Source organism: Camarhynchus parvulus, chromosome 7, assembly GCF_901933205.1.
Source record: "Camarhynchus parvulus chromosome 7, STF_HiC, whole genome shotgun sequence".
NCBI lineage: Eukaryota > Metazoa > Chordata > Aves > Passeriformes > Thraupidae > Camarhynchus > Camarhynchus parvulus.
The window spans coordinates 30691774-30718309 of NC_044577.1; the positions used below are offsets into that span (position 1 = coordinate 30691774).

At 39.3% G+C, this 26536-nt stretch overlaps 1 protein-coding gene across 7 annotated transcripts in view; it reads right to left on the minus strand.

The window, feature by feature from the left end:
* NCKAP5 (NCK associated protein 5) overlaps positions 1 to 26536 on the minus strand; it is a 378350-nt gene that overhangs the window by 54256 nt on the left and 297558 nt on the right. For all 7 annotated transcript variants that reach the window (XM_030952067.1, XM_030952070.1, XM_030952063.1 and 4 more), the window contains 3 exons: positions 8276 to 8380; positions 4649 to 4837; positions 335 to 4179 (listed from right to left, as the gene is read on the minus strand). In XM_030952067.1, coding sequence (XP_030807927.1) covers positions 335 to 4179; positions 4649 to 4837; positions 8276 to 8380 — 4139 coding nt within the window. The remainder of the gene's footprint in view (positions 1 to 334; positions 4180 to 4648; positions 4838 to 8275; positions 8381 to 26536) is intronic.

A 26536-nucleotide genomic window follows, 5' to 3' on the forward strand; every position in this document is an offset into this window, starting at 1 on the left:
GAATACATTAAAACATGTACCTAACTACCCTCTATATTTACACACCATCTGCCTAAATTCTTGATTTCTGGAATAATTTGAATTATCAGCTTGGATGTAACTCACCTATCTTCAATTTCAAAGACCAATGGTTTGGTTAAAGTAATATGAACAAAATTATCATCTCATTGTGAATGCTTTTTTTTTCCCTGTAGAGAAAAAAGTCCAATTGTGTACCTACTGTTTGCTACTGTGCATTCCTAGCACAAAAAGAACATACATTGAACTTCACATCTGGGCATCTGTAAAGCTACACAGACATCAACACATCCCAAATTGTGTTCTGGAGTTTTACCTGTTTAAAAGCTCTCTCATGAAGCTGTCTTTTGGTGAGTAGGCAGCTGTGGTAGAACCTCTGACTTGTTCACACTCAATTTCACCAGGAGAGTTTTGGGAAGGCTTCACAATTTTGCTCTCCATGGCTAAAATGTCACCATTGTCAGCTTTCCTGTTAATTTGATTTTCTATTTCACAGTGCTGCTCGGTTTTCTTCTTTTCTTTTCTTCTCTCTATTTTTGCCTGCTTCATTCCAAATCCTGAAACTTTTGTATCCTTTTTTTCCACCTTAGTTTTAGGAACATCAGTCTTCCTGCTACTCAGTGCTGGGAGCTTACTCTTTCTGAAGCCAAACCAACTGGCTATAGAAGGCCCAGTCTTTTGCTTAGTTTCCACAGTGGGGGATTTGGTTTGTCCCTGACCCTTTTGCACATTTTCTTGAATGCATAACATGACTTTCTCCTCTATTGTAGGTTGCAGAGATGGAGAACTCAAAAGATCATTAACCTTTTCAGAGGTTTCTGCTAATTTTAAAGACATTTGCTGTCTCCGTGACCTTGTTGCCTCCAGTTTATGAGGACACTTTACTCCATCGAAGCTTTGGAAGGACAAAATTTGTTTGGAAGATACAGCAGCCGAGGCTTCTAACTCCATTTCTGCTGACAGAACACGGTTTTTACCTAGAGCTTCATGCTTAAAGCTTTCAGTGCTTTTCTCACTCTGCACAGATAGACTGCGTGCCTCTTTCTGAGAAAATGGTTTGCTTCCATCACATTTTGAAGTGCTCTGAAACTGGTCTACTTTTTGAGATGATCTGAAGGGCAATTTGCTTGGGCTTCCATGCTGGCTATTGCAACTACTCATATTTCCAAGAGAGCCTTGTCTAGGACAAGAATTTTCTGTGGGTTTACTAGTACATAAAAGAGCCTCTGGTGTCACTGCTGTCCCAGGAGCAGCCTTGATCTGAAGCCCTTCCACGGCCGAGCTCTGCCTCGTTAGAGAATTCCCTCTGTCAGAAGTGTTTGTAATGATCTGAGTCCGTACTTTCCCGAGCCCTTCAGCCCCAGGGGCAGATGGCTTCTCCCCTGTGTGGATGCTGAAACTCTGACTGCGAGCTTTCGCTCCGTTCATGCCCAGAGCCGGCTTCAAGTGCGACTTGCTGCCAGAAGAAACAGACCTCTTAACTAATTTGTTTTCTAATCCATCTCCTCTGTCTACCACCAAGCTGCAGCTTTCATGTGGGTGAGCTGATTCTGTATCCATACTAAGTCCCAGAGCACAATTATTTTTTACTTCAGCATCAGACCTGGAGTCCTTTAATTCCACATCCATTGCACTTTTGGTGTTTACACAGACAGACTCGCTTTGCTTGTACTTACTGGAACTCCCATTACTTTTGGAAGCTGCATTTATGCTGTCTTTTTCCTGCTTCCCTGGAACAGTAGAGCTCTTGCGGAGAAGCTGGGGAGATTTGACAAATAATTTCAGTCCTACAGGGAGACGGGTTTTCACTCCTCTCTCATTAGAGTTTTGAGAGGCGTGCGCAGCATCGCCGGCAGGACACGGCGTTGATGGGAAATTGTTTACCTGAGATAGCAGAGGCTCACTTGTGCTTGTCGTGTGACACTGAGGAGTTGTGGGGAGAATGTTTGGCATCTTTTGTAGCTGATCCAACCCACTGTCACTGGAAATATTGTTTTTGCTGGAATAGGTGCCTTGTGAAGGAGTTGTTTCCAGTGACGGACAGCCTAGAGAAAAGGACCTGGCTGTTTGAAAATCTGCGCTGGAATACTCACGATTCCTGTGGAGACCCACCTGATCAGAGTTTTTTGGGCAGACTTGCTTTGTGGAAACTTTGGAAAGTCCTTGGCATGCACTGTGGGATTGCTGAGATGTGCATTTATTTTGCATAATTCCTTCTGCATTTTCTTGAAGGTAAGATAATTCAATGTTGGCCCCAGAAGATACATTTTTTGCTTGCATTTCATGACTAGATTGATTATGAAAGCCAGAGTTCACAGTCCCTTTTAATGGAGATGATTTCAGTACATTTTTTGCTGTTTCAGTGGGACCAGCTCCTCCTAACTTTACTGCTAGAGGTGGAGAATTAGCATAATTAGGCCGAATCAACAGGGATGTTGACCTGCCTGGAGGAAGGGGTGGGGATGGAGACCGGGCTTCTACAGTAGCTAAATCACAATGGAAGTCTCTGGTTGGAGCTTCCCCATAGCTACTGGGCTCTATAAGGTGCTGAGGCAACAGTGGTGATGCTGGAGTCTGACTCTTTGGATACTTTGCCCCATCTCCTCTGCCAGGACGTTTCAAGTCAGGCAGGGCATGGGCAGGGGGCTTTGGAACCTGAAATTCGACTTTTGAATCAAAATGACGGGGAGGGCTTTGAGCCTTTTTGAATCTTGAAAGCTTTACAGGTGGCAGAGCAGGTGATTTCTCAAGGGCTGTGGGGCCCACTGACAGAGCTACAGGTGCCTCCCCACTCTCAGTCATCAGAGTTTTTTGGGGAGAAAATTTACCTCTGCTGGGTATTTTAGTGACATTTGGCTTTTGATTGATTCCTGCATGCACAGTGGAGCTTGAATTGGCCTTGTATGATGCATCATACACTGGCTTCACTAGTTTCTGTCGTGAAGTATTTTGCTGTGTCACCCTTCCACAGCGTGAAGATTCGCCACAGGTCAGGGGGACAGCTGTATTTTTATTCCCTGCATTATCTTCAAGAGTATTTTTCCCAGTTTCATCTTCCTGTCTTTCTGAAGCAGTGTAGCTTCTAGCAATGGGTCCTGGCTGCATATCAGTTCTTCCCTGAGGTATAAGTTCAGTGTATTCTGCACTGGACGTAGTTTGTGGCTGGTTGATTGAAATCTCATTTCTTGTTACAGTGACAACTCCAGTTTGATGTGAGCTGAATTCAATTGGCTCACCATCCTTAGCATCGTATATTACCATAATGCACTCTTCAGAAGAGGTCTTCTTTATAACCTTTTGTTGTTTAATGAAATTACATGGCTTGGGCCTAATGTCTGGGTGAACAGGTATCTGGTTCTCTTCTTTGTCAGTGGATACAAACTGAGAGTTCTCCGTGACTTTGAGCAAGTCAGAGGTCTTTGTATACTTCTCAGGAAAGGGAGTTGCTAATAAATCTGAGGGACTTTTCTCATCACTGCTTTCTATATGCAATTCATCCAAGACTTCATTGTCATCAGTGTCTGAAAGCTGAAAATTAAAGTCCTTCCAGCCTATATTAGAATGGCTTTGATTTAACTGTAACTCAGGCAGCTTTACTCTGGTGCATGATTTTACTTCTGCCTGAAATCCACTGACAAAACTAGTCAATTTCTCAGGTCTTTCCTTTGAATTAAAAAATGGACTTCTTTCTGGCAAATGTTTCCTGTTAGGATCCCAGTCAAAGAGACTGTCAGAAATGCTATGAGTTAATTTGTTACAATAGGTCCTGCAGTCCTTGCTTGGAACTTCCTGCAGCAACAGTAAGGATGAAGAGTCATCATCTGCATCATCATGGGAATCTGAATCATAAGAGAAAGTTTTGTTGTGTTCAATGCAAACACTTCCCATTTCCATTGGCTTACAGTGAGTCTGCTCGTTATGGTCGCCACACTTAATTCCAGGGGAATATATTCCTTCGTTGGAGTTCATGCAATCTTTGTAACCCCATTTTGATATTACTGAAGGTGGTTCAAGTAGTATTTTTTGCTCTTGCAATTTTTTCAGCCCTTCTAAGATATGGTTTTCCTTGATACGGGTTGGAGGTAGATCATCTGCAGGACTTGAGAGGTTGCTTGGGAGCGAAGAACCAATGCTTATTCTTTTATCCCATCTCACGGATGACTGTCAAAAGAAAATAAAAATCACTTGCGTTACTCTCAAGTGCTGTCAATAAAAGTGTTACCATTTTGGTAAAGAGATAGAGGAGTTGCATAAGGGCATTCCATTCCATTCTTTTCTATTTAAAGCAAAGTTCTTTTTTAATAAAGGATTTCACAGTGGTGTGAAGGATGCAGTGCATTAAAAACCTGTAGGAAGAACAATATGAATGGAAGGATTAAGATAAAAAAGAAGAGCAGTTTGGAATATGAAAGGCAGGATAAATGTCTGAACAAATGAGGAGACTGTAAGCAAGCTGGAGCGATAAAAGAATCACTAAAAATATTAAATAGGGGGGTAACAGTTTAGTGACAACTGCTTTCAATAGAAAAGCAAGAGGAAAGTAAAAAAACTTCTGAAACAGCCAGCTTTTCAATTAATCTTGTTTCAGATTAATTTAAACTAATACATGAAGAAAATTAATTTGATTTACCCTTTTGCTTGTCTTTCCATCATTCCAAGTGTAGGAGGAACCACTGGAATATTCACTGCAAGCACTTGAGAGGGAGAGTTCACTGCTGCTGCAGCTGCTCCGAGGATACAGGCGGTTAGAGCCTGTCATATTTAATTGACTCTGGCATTTCAAGACAGGTATGCTGGATTTCACATTCTGCTGGCATTCCTAAAATATGAGAAGAAAATGAAATATCTTATGGGGAGAAAATGATCATTTAACTTCCCCTTGATTAAGAATGGCAAAGAAAAACCAAGTAAGCCACTTCTGCCTTCCTCTCATGCAATTTAGCGTCTGGTGAATTTAATACAGAGAAATAAATTTAAAATTGCTAACAATTTCATTTGTCAGGGGGAAAAAAATCCACAATCCTCAGTGTTTTCTTCTTTGTTCTTGGGCTAGTATTCTGGTCTTCTTATTGTAAAGATTATTCTGAGTCTATTTGAATTATGCTTCATACATAAGCAGCGTGTGCCAGTAAGATACAGAAAACAAAGTTATAAGAATACAAGTACATCTTGACAACTGCATTATAGCCCCACAATGTAACAGATGAGGCTGCACAGCCTGGACAAAGTAAATTAATTTAGTATCCTGAGCAGAATGTCCACTGAGAATGGAATCTCTCCATTACAGTCTAATTTTGGTTTCCTATCTAGTTCAAAGCTTTGTCTAAGAAACTCTCTGACGTAGGACAATCCATCTTTGTGTCGCTCGCAGACAGCTGAAGCCTCTTGCTTATGCAATTTATTGACACTTTATGGCTGCCTTTAGTACTTGTGTAGTTATCGCCCCTTTCCAAATGCAATTTCAGCTGACTGTGACTAAGTGCCAGCTTTGAGGAAGAGAGTAATGAAGAGTAGATAGCACTTTAGGTAAAATATTAAACCTCTGTAGGAGTAGCTAGGATGCCTTTAATTTGTTTTCAAACTAATATTCTTGAGCCTAACAGCGTTGGAGCTTCTTTAGTGTTAAGTGCTTGCACTATTCTCCAGTTTCCTTACAGAATCAGACATCATTTTAATTACCAGGAACACCAGACATGACTACATGACAAGAGGTTGTAATGAGGCAGGGGTCAGTCTCTTTTCCCAAGCAGAAACTGATAGAACAAGAGGAAACAGCCTCAAGTTGTGCTGGGGGATGTTGAGATTGGATATTAGGAAAAATTCCTTCACTAAAAGAGTTGTCAAGCAATGGAGCAGGGAAGTGGTTGAGTCACCATCCCTGGAGGGATTTAAAAGCTGTGTAGCTGTGGCACCTGGGGACACGGTTTAGTGGAGGGATTGATCTCAAGGGACCTTTCCACCCAGTGGTGGATGAAAGGTTGGATTTGATGATCTTAAGCATAAAGGTCTTTTCATCCAAAGTGAATCTATGATTCTGTTCCTTCGTTTCATAAAACTTTCCCTTGGATTTCATTAAGGCAAACTAAAACAATATTTATTGATTTTTTTATGTAGATATACTTCAAATTAATTTTGCTTAAATGAAGAATTTACACTTAGGAAGAAACAAGAAATCTGAAGTTACTGAATCCATAAAAAAACTTATCAAGGCTGTGTATGCCCTAGACCCAGCTTCTTCATGGAAATCTTTGGAACAACACTCAGTTTGTAGGCACTTCTCATGCACTGGCATGTTTGTTGGCCTTCTGCTAATTTCTTTCATTTATTCCCCCATGCTCCTCCCATTTATTACTACTAGGGTTGAACCTTTTTTCAGCTGAATGGGAGAGAGCAGGATTTTTACTGCTGAGGAGTTCATCGGTACAGCTGTTCATGGCTCAGCTGACATCATAATGTTCAGGTTTTGACAAACGTAACTACAGGGCAAATCATTATTCTTCATCATAGGCAAAACCTAGGAATGGGAAAATCATTTAGAGGCACCAAGAGCACATTTCACCTCTGGGAATTATTGGTACATGTTCTCCTAGGAAGTCAAATGGATGTAGGAGTTGCAGCCTTTAAATCCAGTGGCTCTGGGAAGAATACCTCTTTCAGCATCACAGGCAGGCTGACACCTGTGTTTTTGGGTCTGAAGTGGATTTTGTTGTTTTGTTGAGACAGATGAGTCTTTATTTCTGACATTGTGGTTCCCTTGGGAGACCCCCTGCCATCAGCCTCCTCAGCTGTGGCAGTGTCACTCCTGGGGAGGGTGACTGCACGGAGGCCAAGGGCAGCAGCTGCTTGTTCTGGCTATTCCTCTGCATTTTGGCATTGGGAAAACACATCATGTGGAATTCTGCCCTTTATACTGGGCTGTGTCCCAGCCATCACAGCATTCAAGGGAAGGATGCCTGCAAATCCTCTCCTGTAAGAATCTCCTGCAGGAGGAAAGAGATCACAGCACAGTGACAAGTATTGCCTTCCTGTCATCTTCAGCTAGTCTGAGAGCTTCTCCAGCCTCTCACTTGGTTTCCTTTGCACCTAAGAGAGGAGAAAGGCATTTGGTCCTTCTGTTTCAGCAATGGGAAAAAATGGAGCTATCCAAGCAAAGCAAAAGAACAGTATATTACTGCAATCATCTTTAAGAGAGGAGAAAATGTGCAAAAAATGTCATGTCACTCCAGATTATGAAGTAGGGTATCTACTCAATTTCTAGATTGCATTCAGATCACTTAAGAGAGTGGAGTTTTCCCCTCCAATTTGCCTTTCTTCTCTAAATTATTCAAGAAAGTACTTTGAATAGCATGTTTATGACGCATTAATTAAATACATTTAACTCGCATATGGGTCTATTAACTGACATGGTAAAATTTTAATTTTTGTAATCATGACTTTTTAGTCATTACCTTTAATGAAATTAGAGTAAAAAGGCTTGAATGTAGTATTACAGTTTAAAAATGTAATTTTCACTAGAAATCAAAGAAAATTGAAATAATCAGACCATTAAAGACACAAAACTCTATATTAGAGCAACTTAACCTGAAGGCTTAATTAAATATAATGCAAAATGTTGTTAGCATTTTTGTGAACCTTTGAAACAATGCCTTTTCATTAAAGTAGGTATTACAAGGGAGATTACATTTTTGTTGACACTACTATACTTCAAGATCAAAGGCACAAGCAGGTTCAATGTTCTGTTCTTGTACTCTTTGTTTCCCTGTATGTGATTTTTGTTTTTTAAGCTACTTTTCTCTTTGACAATGAAACATGAAAGCCACGCCGGCGAACGTTTTGCCAAATAAGCACAAAGCTCACTCCATCTGAAAAAAAAATAAAAATGCAGAGCCCATGAATTTTTAAAAGTTCATACATAATATATCATAAAAGTGGGATGAATAATACGGGGCACAGGCTTTAATAAAAAGCTCCTTGACCATTTCTCAGAGATTCTGAGATGTAATCAATACCCAAAAAGGTGTATGGGGGACATTGCTAAGATTTACTCTTTTTCTGCACACAGTGACACTATCTGCTCACTATATCAACTGAGGACACAATATTGAATTTCAGAGAAGAGAAGGAAGTAAAAGCATTGTTATCTGCCTCGACAGTGTTTCAATTCAGAGATCAGCTTTATGGCTCTTCCCTGACACCGGACTTCAGAGGAGAAAAGGAGGTTCCAGATGAGGGGAGCAAGGGCAGCACAAACACTCACGAGCATCTGAGCATCAGCACTTGGAGCTTGCACCAGGCCTCGGTTCCGTTCCACTTCTGAAAGCAAATCCCCAGATGAGAGGTCCGAGATGCGTGAGTGGAGCTTCTGGGGGGGGCACAAGGGAAGGAGCAAAGCATAAGCATTTGTCAGATATTCAGCGGATCAGCATTTTTAAAATTCCAAACTCTGCTGTTGAATTTCAAGGGAAATGCAGAGCCTGAGGTAAAAGAGGATTTGCTCTAATTTGAAATGTTGCTCTTTGTGCTTACTTTGTCCAAGACTTCCTGTCTGGAGGACAGATCATCCTTCATCCAAAACAAACTCTACTTTTTCTTCTAGTCACTGCTTTGCAACTTATCATTACTTCACACACAACAATAACAAATGAACACAAGCCCCACCATTATCCACAGAGTTTGACAGGTTTCAGGAAAAAAGCATAAAAATGAACTAAAAAATTAACATGTATAAATCAATCAACATGTTAATGTTGTTTTATTTACGAGCTGTTACACCTTGTGTGAATGATTGCAAAAGTGACCCTATTTTTAACCAGCATTGATCTGCTGAAGGCCTCCTCTGCACACATTTTAACTCAAAGTCATTAATGTCATCTGTTAGGAACAATTAATGTGAATAGAAAATAATTGCATCAGGGAACTGGGGACTCAGAGGATTTTGTGCATTAATATTCACATGCTGTTGGATTATATACACAGGTTTTTTCAGTTTTGCTTGGCAGGATGGCTAAGTTTGTGCCTTTCCCTCCATGTCCACCTGTACACTAATTCTAGGCTTTCCGTCTGCATTAAGCCTGGTTTGGTTTAATTGCAGTTTCAATAAAATCCATGATTTATGTGAATGCCTCAGCCAATCACTTCAAAAGAGAAAACATCTGCAGTCTTGTTAGTCCTGGGCCAGCACACCATGTAACAGGCAGCATGGATCTGACTCAGGGTCCATTGAAATCAATGCAAATGGACTAAAAAAAATAAAACCCAAGAAATAAGGACTTTGGATCAGGCTCTTTTCACTTTCCCATTGATTCTCTAGGCTTGCAACCTAAGAGACCTGGAGGTCTCCCCCTCAGCCTGGAGGAACAAATGGTGCAGATCCTGGCAGGTGCTTTGCCAGAGGAATCTGTGAGGGATGCAAACCATGGAGATTTGTGGAGGCTCTGTGAGTGCCCCATCACCCTGTCCATCCAAAAAGACTGGCCACAGAGGGAAAAAGAATCTGTAGGCAGAAGAGCCAGCACACAGTGCAGTAGTAGCTCTCTGCATGGCCCTGAAATGCAAGTCACAGTATCTTACACCCAGCTGCTCCCCAGCCTGCTCTCTGGGTACCCACTGCAGAAATTAATCTGCCAGAGAACAAAGCAGCCAGCCATTCCCACAGCCTGTTATCTGCATGCTCTGCTTCAGGCTTCTATTCCAGACAATCTAGGAAAATTTTTTAAAAACTTCTAATTATGAATTTGGGAGTAATTTCTCTAGAGTAACTTATTCATCCAGGTTTATTAAGAAGGTACTGTCTGTTGCAGAGAGATTATGGAAAATATTTTCAATGGTCAATATTCTGTATAAATATGTATTATCCAATATATTGTTGAATAGATTAAATAAAATGCTTCAAGATACTTTTTATTATAAATATTAACTACATCCAGGCTATGTGTTTTTAACATCAGTGATGCCTGGTAATTCAGCATGCACCTTTCAAAGTTCTACCACTAGTATTACTGTCAGGTGTTTGTTAAAGATTTAAACTCCAGGTAAAATGCCTGCCCAAAGTCACAGATTCACTGACTTTGTACATTTGTTCCTCTTGACAATAATTCCAACTGCATCACTGAGCCACCAGAGAATCCCACTCTTTCAGAACCAAGAGTCACTAGTGCTATGAACAAGTGGTTTGCAGACAAATTAATTACCTTCTCCAGGGAAACCAGTCACCTGAGATATTTTAGTGGAAGTTACAATAGTCAGATCTGTGCTTTGGAGATGATGACTGGGAACAGCTGAGATGGATGAACACTTATAGGTGAAAATGTATTTTCCCAGAAAAAAGGATCCTAGAAATAGTGCTAAAGGAATTTTACAACTGTAATACTGCCTTCCCATTTTTCCACTTTCCCATTTTATTACTTAAATGGGAACCTATAAACATTTCAATAAGGGAAACAAAATATTCCCCTACAACGGCATCCAATGAAATTTGGTGTTGCTTACAGAATACAGAATCTGTGTCAGACATAAGAGCAGAGATCAGCCCAGTCAGAACAGGCAGAAATCAGAAACAATTTTTGACCAGTGATCAATGACAGCCCAGCTAGAAGCAGCTCAGGGTTCTGGGGGTCCCTCCCCAGTGGCTCAGTGTGACTCTGCACAGGGGTCTCACTGTGTCTGAGTCACCTTTGCCACTGTTAAACTCAGTGACTCTCTAAAACTGCAGTACCAAAGGCAAATCAGCAGATTAAAATGATTAACAAAGAGGGAAAATGTGTTCTCAAGATGTATAATGTGATTATATTTCTGTATCGAATGAGATCATCACATTGGGAATAGTCCTCCCCACACATATGCAAATAAACTAACAGAGGTGGCCAGAACAATGACTGGCATTAACAAACAGCATAATAAAGTTTGAGGTCATTAATTAAATATAATCACACAGCACTGAAGCAAGTCATTCAATTACAAAAGAAAAGCCCAAGAAAAAATGTTTCTCTTTCATTTATTTTTCTTTTTCCTTCTCCATTGTCTAATTAAAGTTTGGGGAAAACTCTAGCATTTGTTAAAAAAAACTCATTAATGATGCATTTAAAATCAAGTAACAGATTGTGCTAACTATGTATCTTGATTCTGATTTCTTCTCAGATACACAAAATGTACTGTGTCCTTTATGGGTATTTTCAGATGACAGCCACATAACTAGATCAAGGAGTTACTGCTGCCTTGAAAATTGTACAGTATTGAAATCACTGCTGATGCTGTCGTGACACAGTGCAACCAAAGGCAGCCACTGCACAGAATGACTTCCATGGAAGAGATCACATCAGTTTAAATGAATACTTTACTATGAAACTAAGGAGTTACAACCATAAATCCAAGCTATCTGCCCCATTTTTTGCTGCCCTATATAAGGATTTGGGGAAAATAAGCAACACTGGAGGTGCTGGGCAGGGCCTGGACCCCTCTGGAAACAGAAAAGCATCAGGATCACTGGGCTGCAGACCTGAAAATCCACACGGAACTGAATACAGCATGGACTGGGCCAACTTCCTTGAAAATTACCCTGTACTGAGTACTACAGGGCAGGTATGGAGTAAAAACTTTGTTATATCTTAGCTTGACTGGACCCACATCTCTCCAGAAAGGGGGTGCTGAGAGGCCAGGGCAGAACAGAGAGGACTTCTCTGCAGGTGCCTGTGACCAACAGCAGCAGAGCTCCTCCTTCACCTGTGAGATTGATGCAGAAAAGGCAGTGCCCTTTGTGGTTCAATGTCAAGATTAACTCCTGTAACCCACATGAAAAATAAAAACAAAGTAATTGATAATTTAGGTGGAAACCTATTCTATCAAGTGCAATAGGCAATACAATTATCTGGCAGGCAGATAACCAATCCATCAACCAGCAGGCCAGTTCGCCTCCCCCCCCCAGCAGCATTCTTATTAAGACTTTCTAGGAAGATAAAAGAAAGCTACTACCTGCTGGCACAAGGCAATATTACAGAGACTCCCCTAACCATTGTGCCTCCTGACTCTATCTCTGCAGAATATCTATCAGTTCCCATCTCCCTTTTAAACATCTAATGGTCTGCAGCATTGCCAGAACAATTTTCAATGAATTATGCCAAAGAGTACACAGCTCTCCAATATTGGATGAGTTAATTGCTATTAAATCAATTGGCTTTGCTTTTCTCACATGAGCCAAAGTCTATCATTCACAAAATTCTCTCTCTGGATACCAAGGAAACATTTTCATCCTGCTGCTCCATGCCAGAGCTGCAAATGTTTGTTTGGTGTGTGTGGCCCTCTCCTGTCTTTGCTGTTTTTCAGGGCATCACAAACCTGAGCAGGCACATTCTGGCCTGCTTCCCTCTGTACCCAGCCACTGAAACTGGGCAGGCAGGGAAAACCTTCTCATTTCCACTGCACCATAAAGGCAGTAGGCTACAGAAGGAAAAAATATTATTAGGCAAAACATTTATATATTATTAGTTTATGTAGAAGCATAATCTTTCATTAAACACAATATTGATTTTTGTAGACCTTAGATACATTTCAGAGGGGAGGTTCAGCTGGAGATGAGAACATCCTTCACCTATCCCACCAAAAGTTACCTAGAGTAGAACATGCACCGTTCAAAAAACAAAGTGTGAACTTCTCATCCACTAAATATTCTGGAATTAAGGAGAAAATTAAGTATAGTTAAGCAAAAAATAATGAAACCTCCAAAAGTAGAAATCAACTTTCCCTTTAGACAAATAAGACTTTGGAATATATATTCTTTTAACATATGGAAATTCTGCCTTCTAAAGTGGCTGTCAACAAAACCCAGCCAAATATGAAGCAAAAGTGAAAGCTGCAAGAAGATGCTTCCAATTTTTTAATTATAATAATCACCAGCATAGGAAATATATTTGTAACTGCACACTGTTTACACACAGAAATGCCTGATATGTTATTGCATATAATTGGTATCACAAAACCAAAAGTATAATAATTATGTTCAGCTCTGGAAGTTATCTATTTAATAGAAAATTCAGAATTATTTCCCACTATTCACTTCGTATAAGCAGAACTTCATGGCTAACACTGTTTAGTAAATGAAAACCAGGTCTAGTGAATGGTACCCTTATCCATGGCAGGGAGGTTGGAAAGAGATGAGCTTTTAGGTCACTTCAAACACAAACCAGTCCACAATGCTATGAAAATTATTCTTTCTCTTAATGCTGGGCCATGTTTAACCATTTACAGGACTGGGGCTAAAACTGGAGTGAGCAACTAACACCCTTTGACTGTTTAAAGTACTCCTCCCTAATACAAAGTAATTAGATGTTCATCACTTAGACCTCTAAAAGCTATAAATAAAGCTCTGCACAGGCAGGAGCACCCCACTTCTGATTGTAAAAACAATGCACCACACTCAGTGAGCTTTTCTATTTCTCCGTTGCTACAGGGTTATTGTACAGCGTTGCTACAGGGTATTTTTGGTGGGAAGAGAGGGTTAACACACAGTAGGTGAGCCCCAGGATAACTCTTAAAGGTGGAGACTTTTATTGATCCTACCCTCAGCCCTTTAAAATACAGGAAACAATCACACAAGCGCAGTATTGCTCAGTGGTGATAGGAGGATGTACATAAGTGAATATTAAAGGATTAACTTTAAAATGCATTTCAGTAAGCTAAATGAGTTCTTAGTACATAACTGAAAAAAAAAAAAGAAGTTTTTAGCTAGCCCTTAAATTTCAAGTGTGTGGATCTAAATTTTCCATTAATCTAATAAAAATACTTCCATGGAAGTTCTAATTTGGTATTTTACATCTGTTTTTGTTGTTTTTCCCTCCTACTAGGCACACTTTTCTAAAAAGCCTTTACAGAAGATGCTAAGATGCTAGACTTTAAATCCAGCTCCAGAATTAACAGGGGTTTGTCAGTTTGCTGGCAAATCCTCTGGCTGAGTTTACTGAGACTAAGGCAACATCCAAGACAAAGCAGAAGGATATGATACTAGAAACATTTGTATGGAAGATTAGGGTGCTAAAACAACATCAGGAAATCCTGCAACAAGGCAATTCCAGCACAGAAAGTAAAACAAAGTTTGATTTGTTTGCAGAGTTTCCAAGCTTGCAGCTCTCTATGACTATTGAGAGACCCAGAGATGGCAAAACTCAGTGAATTAGACCCAAAGTAACTCCAAAAGCTGGAAACTTATATTCTAGGGTATAAATTGGGAGGCTTTAAGCAGGCATTTGATGTACAAACACCAATAGCATAATCTCTCTGTATTCTTCAGAGAGTTAACAACATTAATGTAAGGCTAAAATTACTCCTGTTCCAAATCCTTAGTTTTATTAATTTTTATAAACTGCTTTAAATAAAAGTTACATTGAAAGACACAAAGTAATCCCCTCTGATCCCACTTTTCATTTTATATGTCTATCAGTGTTTTCAAGCTCTGAGATTCCAAAGTGTTTTTCTCATTTTAATAGCACTATGGTAGGAGTCTGTAAATATTGCAGTAATATGAAAATGAGCTAATTTAATTTCTTAGGAAAATGCATGTATGAAGTTCCCTGTGGTTTGTAATTACTGTAAAGTCAACAGTTTACATCAATGACCCAGTAATCAGCTACTCAGAACGTGAATAATTAATGCAAAAATGTTTTCAACAAGCCTGCAAATGGAAGACTCCTTGGAGTATGGTGAAACAGCCGTGCTGTGAGAATAGTGATGTGCAGGAGAGGAGCCTTTTATTAAGTACATATTTATATTTTGTCTCTTATTTTTCTAAATGTCTTCCCACTGATCTAGCACTACTCAGTATGTCAGTTCCACTGTGCTAAATGAGGGCCAGCACATAGGTGCTGTGAATTATGGCAACACCCAAGAGTGAAGGGCACATTCTGCACATCCTGACACTGCTGTTGTTACACTGTCCACAAACAAAACCATTTTGTTTTTAACACTTCAGCGTTGCCAGAAACAACATTATACTGAGTTTATACTTTATACTCAGAAACAACTTTATACTGAATTCCTGCAACAGTGAAGAACTATACCATTAATCTTTTCTGGCATGTCCTACACATGCTATCTATGCTTCAGCAGTAAAAAGGTGGGCTGTTTTTTTATTATTTCACTGTATTTAAGAAATGCTTTAATATAAAAAAACAGGAGAAAAGTCTCACTTCTGCAACAGTTATTGCATTATCAATCCTTATATGATTAAAAGATACTCATTAATTTCAACATTTCATACAATGACAGCCAGTGATATTCCTGGCACAACATAACATTGGTCATTGCCTTTGTGATTCTATGGTTTAAAATCCATTTTCACATTCAGTTTCTGACTATGCCCCAAAATAATCTAAAGGAATTAGGCAGACCTCAGTGAGATCTTCTTATTGACATTTATGTTGATCAGTGTTGGCTCTACCAGAATTGGAATCTACAGATCAATTCCCTTATTAGATTCGTTCTCAGTGCTGCCATGATCATTTTATCACAGAAGCTGCTGCCATCAGATGCTGCTTTATCACTTTATAATGGGATAAGCTGAAGCTTTCCTCTGGCATAAAGCTGGAAATGATAACTGTCTGAAGTCCTTTTCTTTCACAGACTTTCAAAAATGTCCTAGTTAAATGCATAGGTCTGTTTTGAAGACTATTTTCTACTGAATTTACCTAAGCAGCAATAATTTTTGTCCACAAGGAAATTCCAGTTCTCAAGGTGTTAAACAAACCCCAGTGCCAACACTGGAGACTGCCTTATTAATCACTTTCTTCTTGCTGAGCCTACGAGCCAGATGACAGAAGAGAAGGAGCTCAGAATGAAGATATGACAGAAAAATAGAAATGGTCTCAGGAACAGCAGGAGTCTTATATGGACACACAAACACACGTGCAAGCACTCCAAAATAGCACACACAATACACACCAAGGTTTGTCACAAGTGTTTTATCTGGTTTTGAAAATATGCAGGGACATGGTATTTTTAGTGAGAGTGGTGTTACAGCTCCTGTTGAGAGAGGAGTTCATCACATTAATTTAAATCTCCGATAAAATAAATTAGCTTTTTTATTGCCAGGTTGAACTACAGGGCTATGATTGTTATGTATTGCTACAATCTAAGTCTTAATGGCGTTTTAGCCCTGTGGTGGTCAAACAGAAACCATTTCAAACCTTCTAAAGGCTATTAAAACATGTGCAGATGTCTGGAAAATTAATACTATTATCTAACACTAACCTTTTGCCTGTAGGAGGAAAAGGAGAGAGAGAAGGCTCAGGGAAGATGTTTTAGATCAATACCTGGCAAGCCAGGAGGGCAAGCTCCGTTTCACAGGGAAGTTCATTGGCTGTGAACAGGGGATTCAAGTGAGCAGATTCATCCTTATTTGGATTTCACTGAAATCATTCATTTACTCAAAAAAAAAAAAAAAAAACCCAACCCAAAAACTTAACAGAGATGGGGATTGTTTCTACAATCCTTCCTCACTGTGTTTCCCAAGGTCCAGTGATCTAGGCACTGGAAAGGTTCATTCATTTAAATGACAAGAACATGAATTTGTCAAGGTTAACGTTGAACAAGCCATATTTTCCTTGCCTCAGTACTATGCATTAAAAAGTTACTCCATTTCTCCACTCTCCTTTTCTTTTTCTTTTTTTTTTTTTTTTGTGTGTAATACTGCTGAAATGTCATGTGGATTGAAAGGAGTTTAAAAGTAGGAGGAGAGTTGCAAGAACTACTTATTTTGTTATTTTAAGGCTTTTACATACATATTTTCTCTCCAAATCTAATGCATTGTTTTTGTCTCTGACAGAATAATTTCTAATAAGAAGATACTTTGTTCTTGAATACCTGGATATAAGGTACTTGATTCTGTTCCTTTTCATCAAAGCACTTAAAAGTATGATTTAGAAAGAAGTGGGTAGATTCCCAGCTGGTAGGAATTATTTGCTTCACTTCTACTGAAATGAAAAGAATTTCTGCCAGGACAGGAATTACCCCATAGGCTTCCCAAACTTCTACTGCTTTCCAGAAATAAAGCTTCTAGATGGTCGTAAGTGTGCATTTCCAGTGGGATTTCATTATTGGAAGTCCCAAATCTGACCACAAGACCTCCAGATGCAAGTTCTTCAAGGTTTATCCTGATACGCCAAAATCTCAGGGCTTGTGCAGGACCCAGCACAACTCTGGAGACCTGATGATCTCAACAAGCAGCTTAAACCTTCACTGCAGCCTTCTGGAATTCCACCAACACTGGAGGGATGAGGAACCTTGGAATGACCTCAGCACCAGGCTGGCCATGCAGGCCAGGTAAGGCTGAAGCCCAGGTGAGGAGGGAGAGCTGGTGCTGGTACCAGCAAGGAGGGGGCATGGATGGCCTGAGGACACTGCCCTGCACTGCCCATGCTCATCTGCACCTCCCTCCCGCTGCCCCAGCCAGCAGGAACACCAGGAGATGGAAAATGCCAGTCACAGCTCCTGGCAGGAAAGGCTCCATACCCTCCAAGCATTATTTATGACCTGAACTGCCCTCGGCAGGCCTAGGGCTAGACCTGGCATGGGATGGCATGGGAAAATCCTCTCTCCTGGCCCAGGTTGGGAGTTTTACCTCTGTCTCAGGTGGTTCAGAGCTGCAAACTCTCTCAGCAGCTGTCTCTGCTCAGGAGAAGCTCTGACAGCCAGCTCCTGACTGGGAACCTGTGCCCTTGTGAATTGATCGTTTTCTCCCTGTGGATAAAAGCAGGGCTTAAGGGGGTATTATATAGGAATTTCTAAAGAGATCAGCTCCCATTCTGGCAGTAGCTAGATTTTTAGAAGAGCTCAGCACAATGCCTGAGCTCTTGAAAGTCTGGTCCCATGTGAATGAAGGACCTGAAGACCTAAATGAAAGGTTAAATCCATTTGTTATTCCCCCAGGAACAAGTACCAGGTGACAGGGCAGAGTATACCCATATTTCTTATTGTTGTCAAGATCTCCTAGGGATCATTTAGTCAAATAAATCTAAGTGAGCCTCTAAAACACAATGCTAATCTCTGATTCATGCTCACACTTGCAGTATCTATAATTCATAATAATTGTGCCTAGATCTGTGTCTGTGCCTTCATCTATTGTACAGGAAAAGTACACAAGGCTTATTTAGAGAAAAACACTTAATAGTAAATAACAGAAACTTAAAAAAATGATTGAGCATTTCTGCTTTTAAAATATAACTGAATATAAAAATTTAGGATCAAAACACTACAAAATTAAGTAGCTCATTTCTGAAATTGTATACCAGAAAGATGAGCTGAAGAGTGGGAGTATATTTGAGATTTTTTAAAGCACAGCTATTAATTCATGATGCCATTACTTTGGCAGTCTGTTTCCATACTTCTAATGCAGTAAGATGGAGTTTAATTCATAATGTGGAAGATGCCCTTGTGATGCACACAGGACACAGACAAATCACTGCCCCTTCCTGCACCCAGACATTGCCTGGTGACTAATGGAACACAGCCTGCTCACATCTAGAGAAAGAAAGGAGCAGGGATGCAGTCTAAAGATGCTAAAAATACAGAAAAACTCCAGGCTGTCAATATCACATTGTTAAAGATTTAATGACAAAGGTAACTCTTCCTTTCAGCTCGTCCTTATCAAGAGAGATTACAGATGGTAATTTAAGAGTTAAGGCACTAATGGACTCTTCAGTTTCACTGAGCACCTCGTGCTGATTTTATCTTGCAATACAGTATTTCACATTCTCAGCGAATCAACAGAGATTTAGTCAATAGTGCCACGGCCTTTGGATGAGAATTTGAATCTTACCAGTATCCAAACTATCATTAAAGAAGATAGGTCGTTTGGGAAACAAAGGAGAGCATTAGTGAAATTCAATACTAAAAGATGGGGTTGGTTCCTTAGGTGTTTTATGATTCATTATGAGTAACATTTTATTCTAATTATCAACCCTTTATTCTATGTGCAGTATCTGTAAGAATATACAAAAAATATAAAGTATATCAAAGGAAAATGATTTTTTCCATAACAGATGGCAACAGAAAATACCTATTGAGTAACCTTATGTGCCTCAACCCACTTAGCATAATGTTAGTTTGCTTCATTTGATGGAATGTGTAATTTTACATTACTAGCAATTCACACTGGCCTGATATAATCTGAACAGTTGAAATGTTATGAAGCAGAGCACTTATTGGCACACCTACTTCTCAGTAAAAAGAGCCATGATTCTGTATTGCTTCCCATCTTCAAAGTGCCACTGCACTTAAATAACAGTAACAAAAACAGAGCAATAAAGTAAAATATAACTGAGGTTTTATATGTATTGAGTGTAATAACAGATGAAATTCATCCTTTATCTATTATTTGTTTCATATATGCTTTTGCACAGTTATCCTTTAAATCTCAGAGTTTTAAGAAAATAAAAATGAACTACATACTTAGCTCCATTAGCACAATAAAAAGAAAATCATAGATCTGTAATAATAAAGGTTATAATTCTGTAGTGCTTTAGAATTTCAATAGATTCCCATTTTACCACAAGACAGAGCCCTTTAAATCTTTGAATTAATTTTTACATTCTTTTGGTATTCCATTTGAGAGTTACAGAGTGTGAAATATGCACCATGATGAGAAAACAATTACTTGCACACCTGTTGTTGGAGCACACATTTAAGCAGGACTTGCAGAGGTTACTATTTTATTCCACTCTGAAATCCAGAAGGGGGGAGGCTCTAAAAGCTGACCTGATGATATGAACTTGCACTTTTATATGTAACACGTGGCTTGTAGGTACCACATCACAAACTGTGATAACATTGGAACAAATCCATGCTAATTTTTGCTATCAGAATGTCCATGATAATTTTTTTTTCCATTTAGAAAGGAAACCTGAATGAGTGACTCTTGGCTTAAATACAACAACTATATATTAAAATAAATAAATTGCAAACTGCAAAACCAGAAACATATCAGACAGCACGTGGATGTGCTGGTCACACAAAACAGAAACACATGAGTAACTCAGAGTTTTCATTAAGTTCACAACCAGTCTCTAAGCAGCCTCTCTGTACTTACACTTGACCATTTATGCAGGGATTCACATGGAAAGTTGCTAATAAATCTTGTTAATATATTCAACAAACACAACAGGTTGAAAGAGCAGCCACAATTTAAGCATTACTGTGGGTTTAATATAACTGCATGGAATATAAAATCATGTCTTTTTAACGTTTATTAGGAGTGAAGCACAGGACAGGTTTGGAAAGGAATACAGCAATATTCTTTCCTATTGTGGAATTCCTTCCTTTTTAAAATTTATTCCCATGTGGAATACCTGGAATAAAGGAAAAAACATGAACAGTATTCTTGGACTTAATTACTCTGTCCACAAACTTGCTTAGGGTTTCAAATGCCATATTGGATTCCTGCCATCATGTGGCTCATCACTGATAATAAAAATCCATGCATAGAATAAAGAAAAATTGTTGGTTGACTCAGTGTCAGTTGCTTATTTTTCTTTGTCTAAAAATTGGCAGGAAAATCTCACTTTTGTTGTCCAGGCCTGTCACATCAGTACAGCCCCGCCATTCTCCTGACATGTGCTTACTCTGAAATACTCTCTTTGCTCTTGAATAATGTCTTTACATTTCTTCAAAACTTGAAAAATATTGCTCTCCTCAGTCAAAATCATTCATAAATACTTCACCAAGGATCACTTGTGGCTTTCCTGAAGATTATTTGCTCATTTGATTTGCTGGTTTTGCTATAGCTGTAGCGATTTATTTTTATCAGGATAATGGAAATGGCTCATTTTTAGGCTCAGTAGTTGAAATTTATCTATTTCAAATTGTATCACAGAATGTCATGTTTGTGTTGACATTGGTTTTCTGTGGAACCTCTCCAGGCTGGTTAAAATACTTGGACAGAGGAATGCTGAGCAGCTGGGGGTAATTTTCTCTTAAATGCATTATCATTCTCATCACAACTACATGCCCTGGGAGCTTAAGTTAATGCTTTGATTTTGTTTGAGAGCAAATTGGTAAGAATTGAATTGCTGAAGTAAGGGACAACAGTCTGACAAGAAGGTAAATCACCAAAACACAAATTACGGATGGAGCAGACCTATCAGGTTGCTTGATCTAAGTTCCTCTTACTAAAATATTTTTTCCACTGACTCTCTCACTGTGCTTTGCTTTAGTCTGGTCTCTTGTGAGGGATCTTGCCTACCTCTACTCTCATTCCACCATCTCTAACAAACATTTTTGTGTTCCTTTATCAGCCTGCCTATCTGGGAGCTCCTTCCAGGGCTACCTGCATGTCAGATACACCACCAAATTCTTTCAGGTATTGTGCTGCTGCTGTGCATTCAAAACTAGAAATATGGCTTAGGGAGATTAGGTTGAGTTTCTCCATAAGGGGGATGTTTCCTTTCTTTCCCTCATCACTGAGTTTCTAGTCACCCATTTATCTAACCAATTGGCTCTCCTAAATATTTTATCTCTGTAATATTTCTTCAGCATATATATTTGGAGCTGCAAACAGGGCAAGTAATAAATATTGTTTATTATGTATTATTACATGTTGATGATTTAAGCTGAGATGAAATACAGACATTCAAAGTTTTATATTTCTGTCTTCTCAGAAGATATTATTGGCAAGTGGGGACACGGAACAAGTAATTAGATAGCAGTTTACTGAGATAATGCAAGATTGGAAATAATGACATCACCATCCTCACATGAAGAATGTTCTTTAATTTGTTGTTAAAAGTCTCAAAAATTGAGTGTTCCACACTAGATCACTGTCCTGACTCCTGACATACAGAAGCATTCTTACAATTTCTCATGGCTGCAAGGTTGGAGGCTCATGAAGGTCCTGGGGTAGGATCTTCATGACTGTAACTGTGCACTTTGGTAGCCTTGACCTGCAGGAATTAATCCAGCCGGGCAACGGCCTGAAATCTTTTGAGCACCATAAATAGAGAAAAATCCACTCTTACACTTCTTAAAAGGGGGTTCTGCTAGCAATGTAATTCTTGGATAAAAGTTAATGTACTAGTTTAAACTTAATATATCTCAAACATGCTTTACATTTATGCGATCATCTTCTTCTCTGTTGATACAGCCCTGGAGATTGTCTTAACTTGCAAGCAGTATTTAATTACTGCTGAAGAAATTAGCAGATATGGAATTAATTTCTCCTTCAAGCCACCAGCCCTGATTTCTGAGTAAGGAAATATTCACTACAGATGCTGCCACAACTTATTTATGTTGATTTGTTTACAGAGGAGAAAAGGAAAGAGTTTGTTCTGGAGCTGGAACTTTCCTGAAGATTTGCAGAAAGGGGTGCCCTGACAATCTGATGGATGCAGAGGAATAAATGTGAAATAAGCAAATAAGCAGGTCAGCTGCAGGACTTTCACAACTTGCAAAACAATTTGCTGATTTGGTATCAAGTCTGCCTGCTCCCCTGAGAGCCTGCAGGCACCTGACTTCTGTGAGAAGGAAATCCTCCTGCTCCCCAGCATATAACAACACTGAAATGCACCTAGGAATGCTGACAAACTGTTCCCTAACAGTGTGTGACCATCTTTAGGTTTCATTTCAAGCCCTCAAACACCCACTCTCTGAAACACTTGGATATTACACAGATCTCTTTGCTGTAAAGCAATGCAACTTCACTTTTAACCTCCTGCATTCAGACCTCATCATGCCTAATGATGGCTGCACCAGAGGTCAGGCTCTGAGCCCAGACATTCCATCTCCTCTTGGCAGCTCTTAGGGCTATCAAGTGCCCTCTTCTTCCCATATATAATAATGTCTTTGCTGCAATTTACCCCTTCCTGCTAAGTTGTGCAAGGTTCCATCACAGCCTGTACAGCCACACTCTGTCTTGTACATCAGGTTTTTAAAAGGGCTCATACCAATGCAGTCATCATAAAGTAATTATAATTCACCTTGACCACCTGAGAATTCAACACTCTGTGCTGCAGAATTTTAGGCAAAATTTGAGGTGTGAAATTAAACAGTGTGGATGGTCCATGAGTAATAAATATAAGTAATTCAGCCAGAGAAACACAAGAAGAAAATAAATGCTTCAGGAGACCTCCCTGCTTGGTTCTGTGGTTGATAAAGTAGAGTTTTTATGATGGAAATAAAATGGCAATGAAAATATACTTTAAGATCAGGGATATTGTAAATCTTATGATTAGAAATATTATCTTATACTTTCCCAACTATGAAAATTTTATTACTTATTTAATCAAATAAATCAACCCAATAAATTTTGCTGCTTGCCACTTTTTTATCCCTTTTCACTGAAAAATCCTGCATGGTTTATAAAAATCCCCCGCGACAACAACTTTCTGGGTGAAAAGTGAAAGCAAGACTTCTCCCATGGGAACAACTCATCTAGCAAACATCTTGAATTTATGTAAACAGAGCTACATGATATTAAAATTTTTTTAAAAAAGGGATATTTATTAGAAGGCAACCCCTGATCCCTGTCTTATTCGTTTCACCATCTACAGATTTCTCTCTTCACTTCTAATTGGTTTTCCTCTACTCAGTTTTAAATCTTTGACTATTATCCCCAGCTCTTTGTCCCACTTGCAGATGAAGAACAAGGTGGGTCACTAAAATGGAGTTCCTGGTTTTCTTTCCCAGCCCCTCTTGCTATGACAGGCAGAATTTAATTTCTTTTTAGCAGCCACATTAACAGAGGAAAATGAAGGCTGCTTTGGTAGAATCTGCTCTTTTGTGCTAGGTTTTAACTATAACTATTGCTCTTTCTCAGATGGTGCTGACACAAAACACTTTTTCAAGGCTTCATCATTTTAAAAAAGCTGTTTCAGAGTATTACAAAATAACAATAATGGGAAAAAAAGGTAATCAGCCTTCTCCTTATTTATCTATTCTAGTACTGCCTCTATAAATCACACACTTCAGCTACAAAGAATGGCCCCAGAAAGAGAGGGTAGCTCTTAAAACTGTCTACAGTATCAGAGGTGAAGAGAAAAAAGCTTGAATTATCTTTTTATCCTCCTAAAATTTTGCATCAGAGACTGCATTACTTATCTTTTCATGACAGGAATGAGACAGGAATGAGAGCATCTGTGTCCCTCCCTGCAGGCAGTAAGCACACCAAAATTCCTGGGAGCAGAGAGCTTACATGGCAACACACACAATCCCAAGCTCAACACACATTGCTTCAAACTGGGGGTTTCAACTTCATAAGCACTTACACTTTATGTAAATGCATGAAAAAGTAACACTTTTAACACCTTTCTAACAGTGCAGGATTTCTGAGGCAGTCATGGAAACTGTGCTACACGAATTTAATTTGTTTTTTTAATTGGTAGCAAAATGAGTGTTTCTTTTGAACTGTGTGAGAAGCATGAGAAAAACCAACACAGTGCAATTGGTGGGGTGAGCAGGCCAAATTTAAAAGATTTGTACCAATTCCTTCACTAGAAAAAAGATGTGAATGATCTGATATCTAAGACACATCATTCATGTATTATCTGCTTCCAATCATACACACAAAAACCTAGGGCAATGGTGAAATCTACACTTACCTTTAAATTTTGTTTTAAAAGGAGAAATCTATATTTCTGTTTAAATTTGAGAAGTCAAAATGTTTACAGTTTAAAAATAAGCTTAGTCTGTAATGCAAGAGTCTCCTCACGTCAAATATGGAATAATTTTATGCTAATATACAATGAAATCACAGAAGCTGATATGCAGAAAAAGTAGCTAACATTACTTATTTTTAGCTGGTGCCCTCTACCATGGCATTCTTCAAAATTTGTAGTTTTACTGAGTGTGGCTAATCCTAGGATGAGATCAGCATTAAATAAAATGGAACTGTATTGTATCAGAGAGTACAGGAAAGGTGAGAACATCCCATGCTCCCACCCCCAGTTAGCAGAATTTACCCATTCCCTTGACTGGGGTCATGATCTAACAGGAATGTCCTTAAGCACATATTTATAACTGTTCTGTAGAGTGACACATCTAAACCAATATTTAACTCCTGTTCTAAATCTGGGCTGTGTGCACTTCCAAGAAGACATAATGCAAACTTTTCTTTAATTTTATGCAGGCACACAACAGTATTTGCTCAGTTTCAGCCCTAAGAAAACAGTCTTCTGCAGATGTTGTATCTCAGACAGCAAGATCACAGACTACATGCCATTCATTCGAGTCTGGAGTATAATTAGAGGATAATTAAAATTCTGGAAACTCACATATTTCCTGTTTGGTTTGGATTTTATTTTTTTTTGTAAAAGGACATATGAAGAGTTTTAGCACAAGTTCTTCCTTTTCTAACATACACTGCCACTTGCTCTCTGTTTTTTTTTTCATCTAGTGAGTTAAAACCTTTTGATAGCAAGAGAACAGACATAGCAGCAAATTTTGCTCCAGGGAGATCTGGACTTTCTGAATGAACTTAATTCCCTTTTATCCTCAGCCAGTAATGACAAATCAAGCGAAAAGGGGGGAAAAGAAAATCTATGTACATTTGTTCCTGCCAAACTGTGCAAGAACAATGATGTAAAATAATTTCAATCCCTCAGGGAAACGTGTTAGATCATTTGGTTCTTTCTTCCACCTGGTGCAGGTTCATTTCTTTCAACTTTTTTTCAGAGCTGCTGCACAATGCAGTTTCAAGGATCTCAAGTCAAAGTGTTGATCCCACTTTTGAGATGCTATCCAACACTTCTGTAGCATTCCCAGAATAACCTGGTTTTATTGTTGCCACACAAGGAATTGGGAATAGGAACAGCATCTGCAATAATGAATGTGCAGCATGTGACTTCTGTGCAGTCAAACCTCAAGCTGACATCAGCTGGAGAGTCAGACCCTTTGGAAACAGGAAAAAGAAAGAAAAAACCACCCCAAACTGGGAAGAAGGAGCAGCTGATGGGACTGTCAAAAGCAGAAGGAAGCAATGAAGACTTTCCATGCTGTGGTGGATGTGTCAAAACTGTGAATGAATAAAGATAAATCAAGACCCCTGTGCAGGAGTCTGTGAAGGATAAACTAGGACAGGAAGCAGGGGACAAGGGACAGGCAGCCAGGATAGAGGAGGTTCTGACCTAGCAACACTCAAATCAACACAAAATCAAGAGAAGAACAAGAACCTGAGGAAAACTCAGGAACTCAGATCCCTGTGATGGTGTTCTAGCTTTAGAGCTGTGGCTGTGCTTCAGAGCTCCTCAGTAAGTACAATATTTGCCCTTAGCATGCAGATTCCCTTGCCTTTAACATCGGCTGTGAGCAGCCTGATGTGTTTCTGCACAAAGCCAGCTTTGGTGCTAGGTTTCTGTGTTTCTGCACAAAACCCAGCCCACCCTGAGCAGAGTCAGCAGCCTCATCTGTTGGACAACAGTGCAAGAGCCACATTTTCCTCTGAGTTACACATGCACAGCAGTGAGGGTTTAAGATACACATTTAGTATCAGTTATGTAGCTGACATGTCCTGCAAGTTCCAATTAGTCCTCATCTGCTGTTCTCCTAGCTC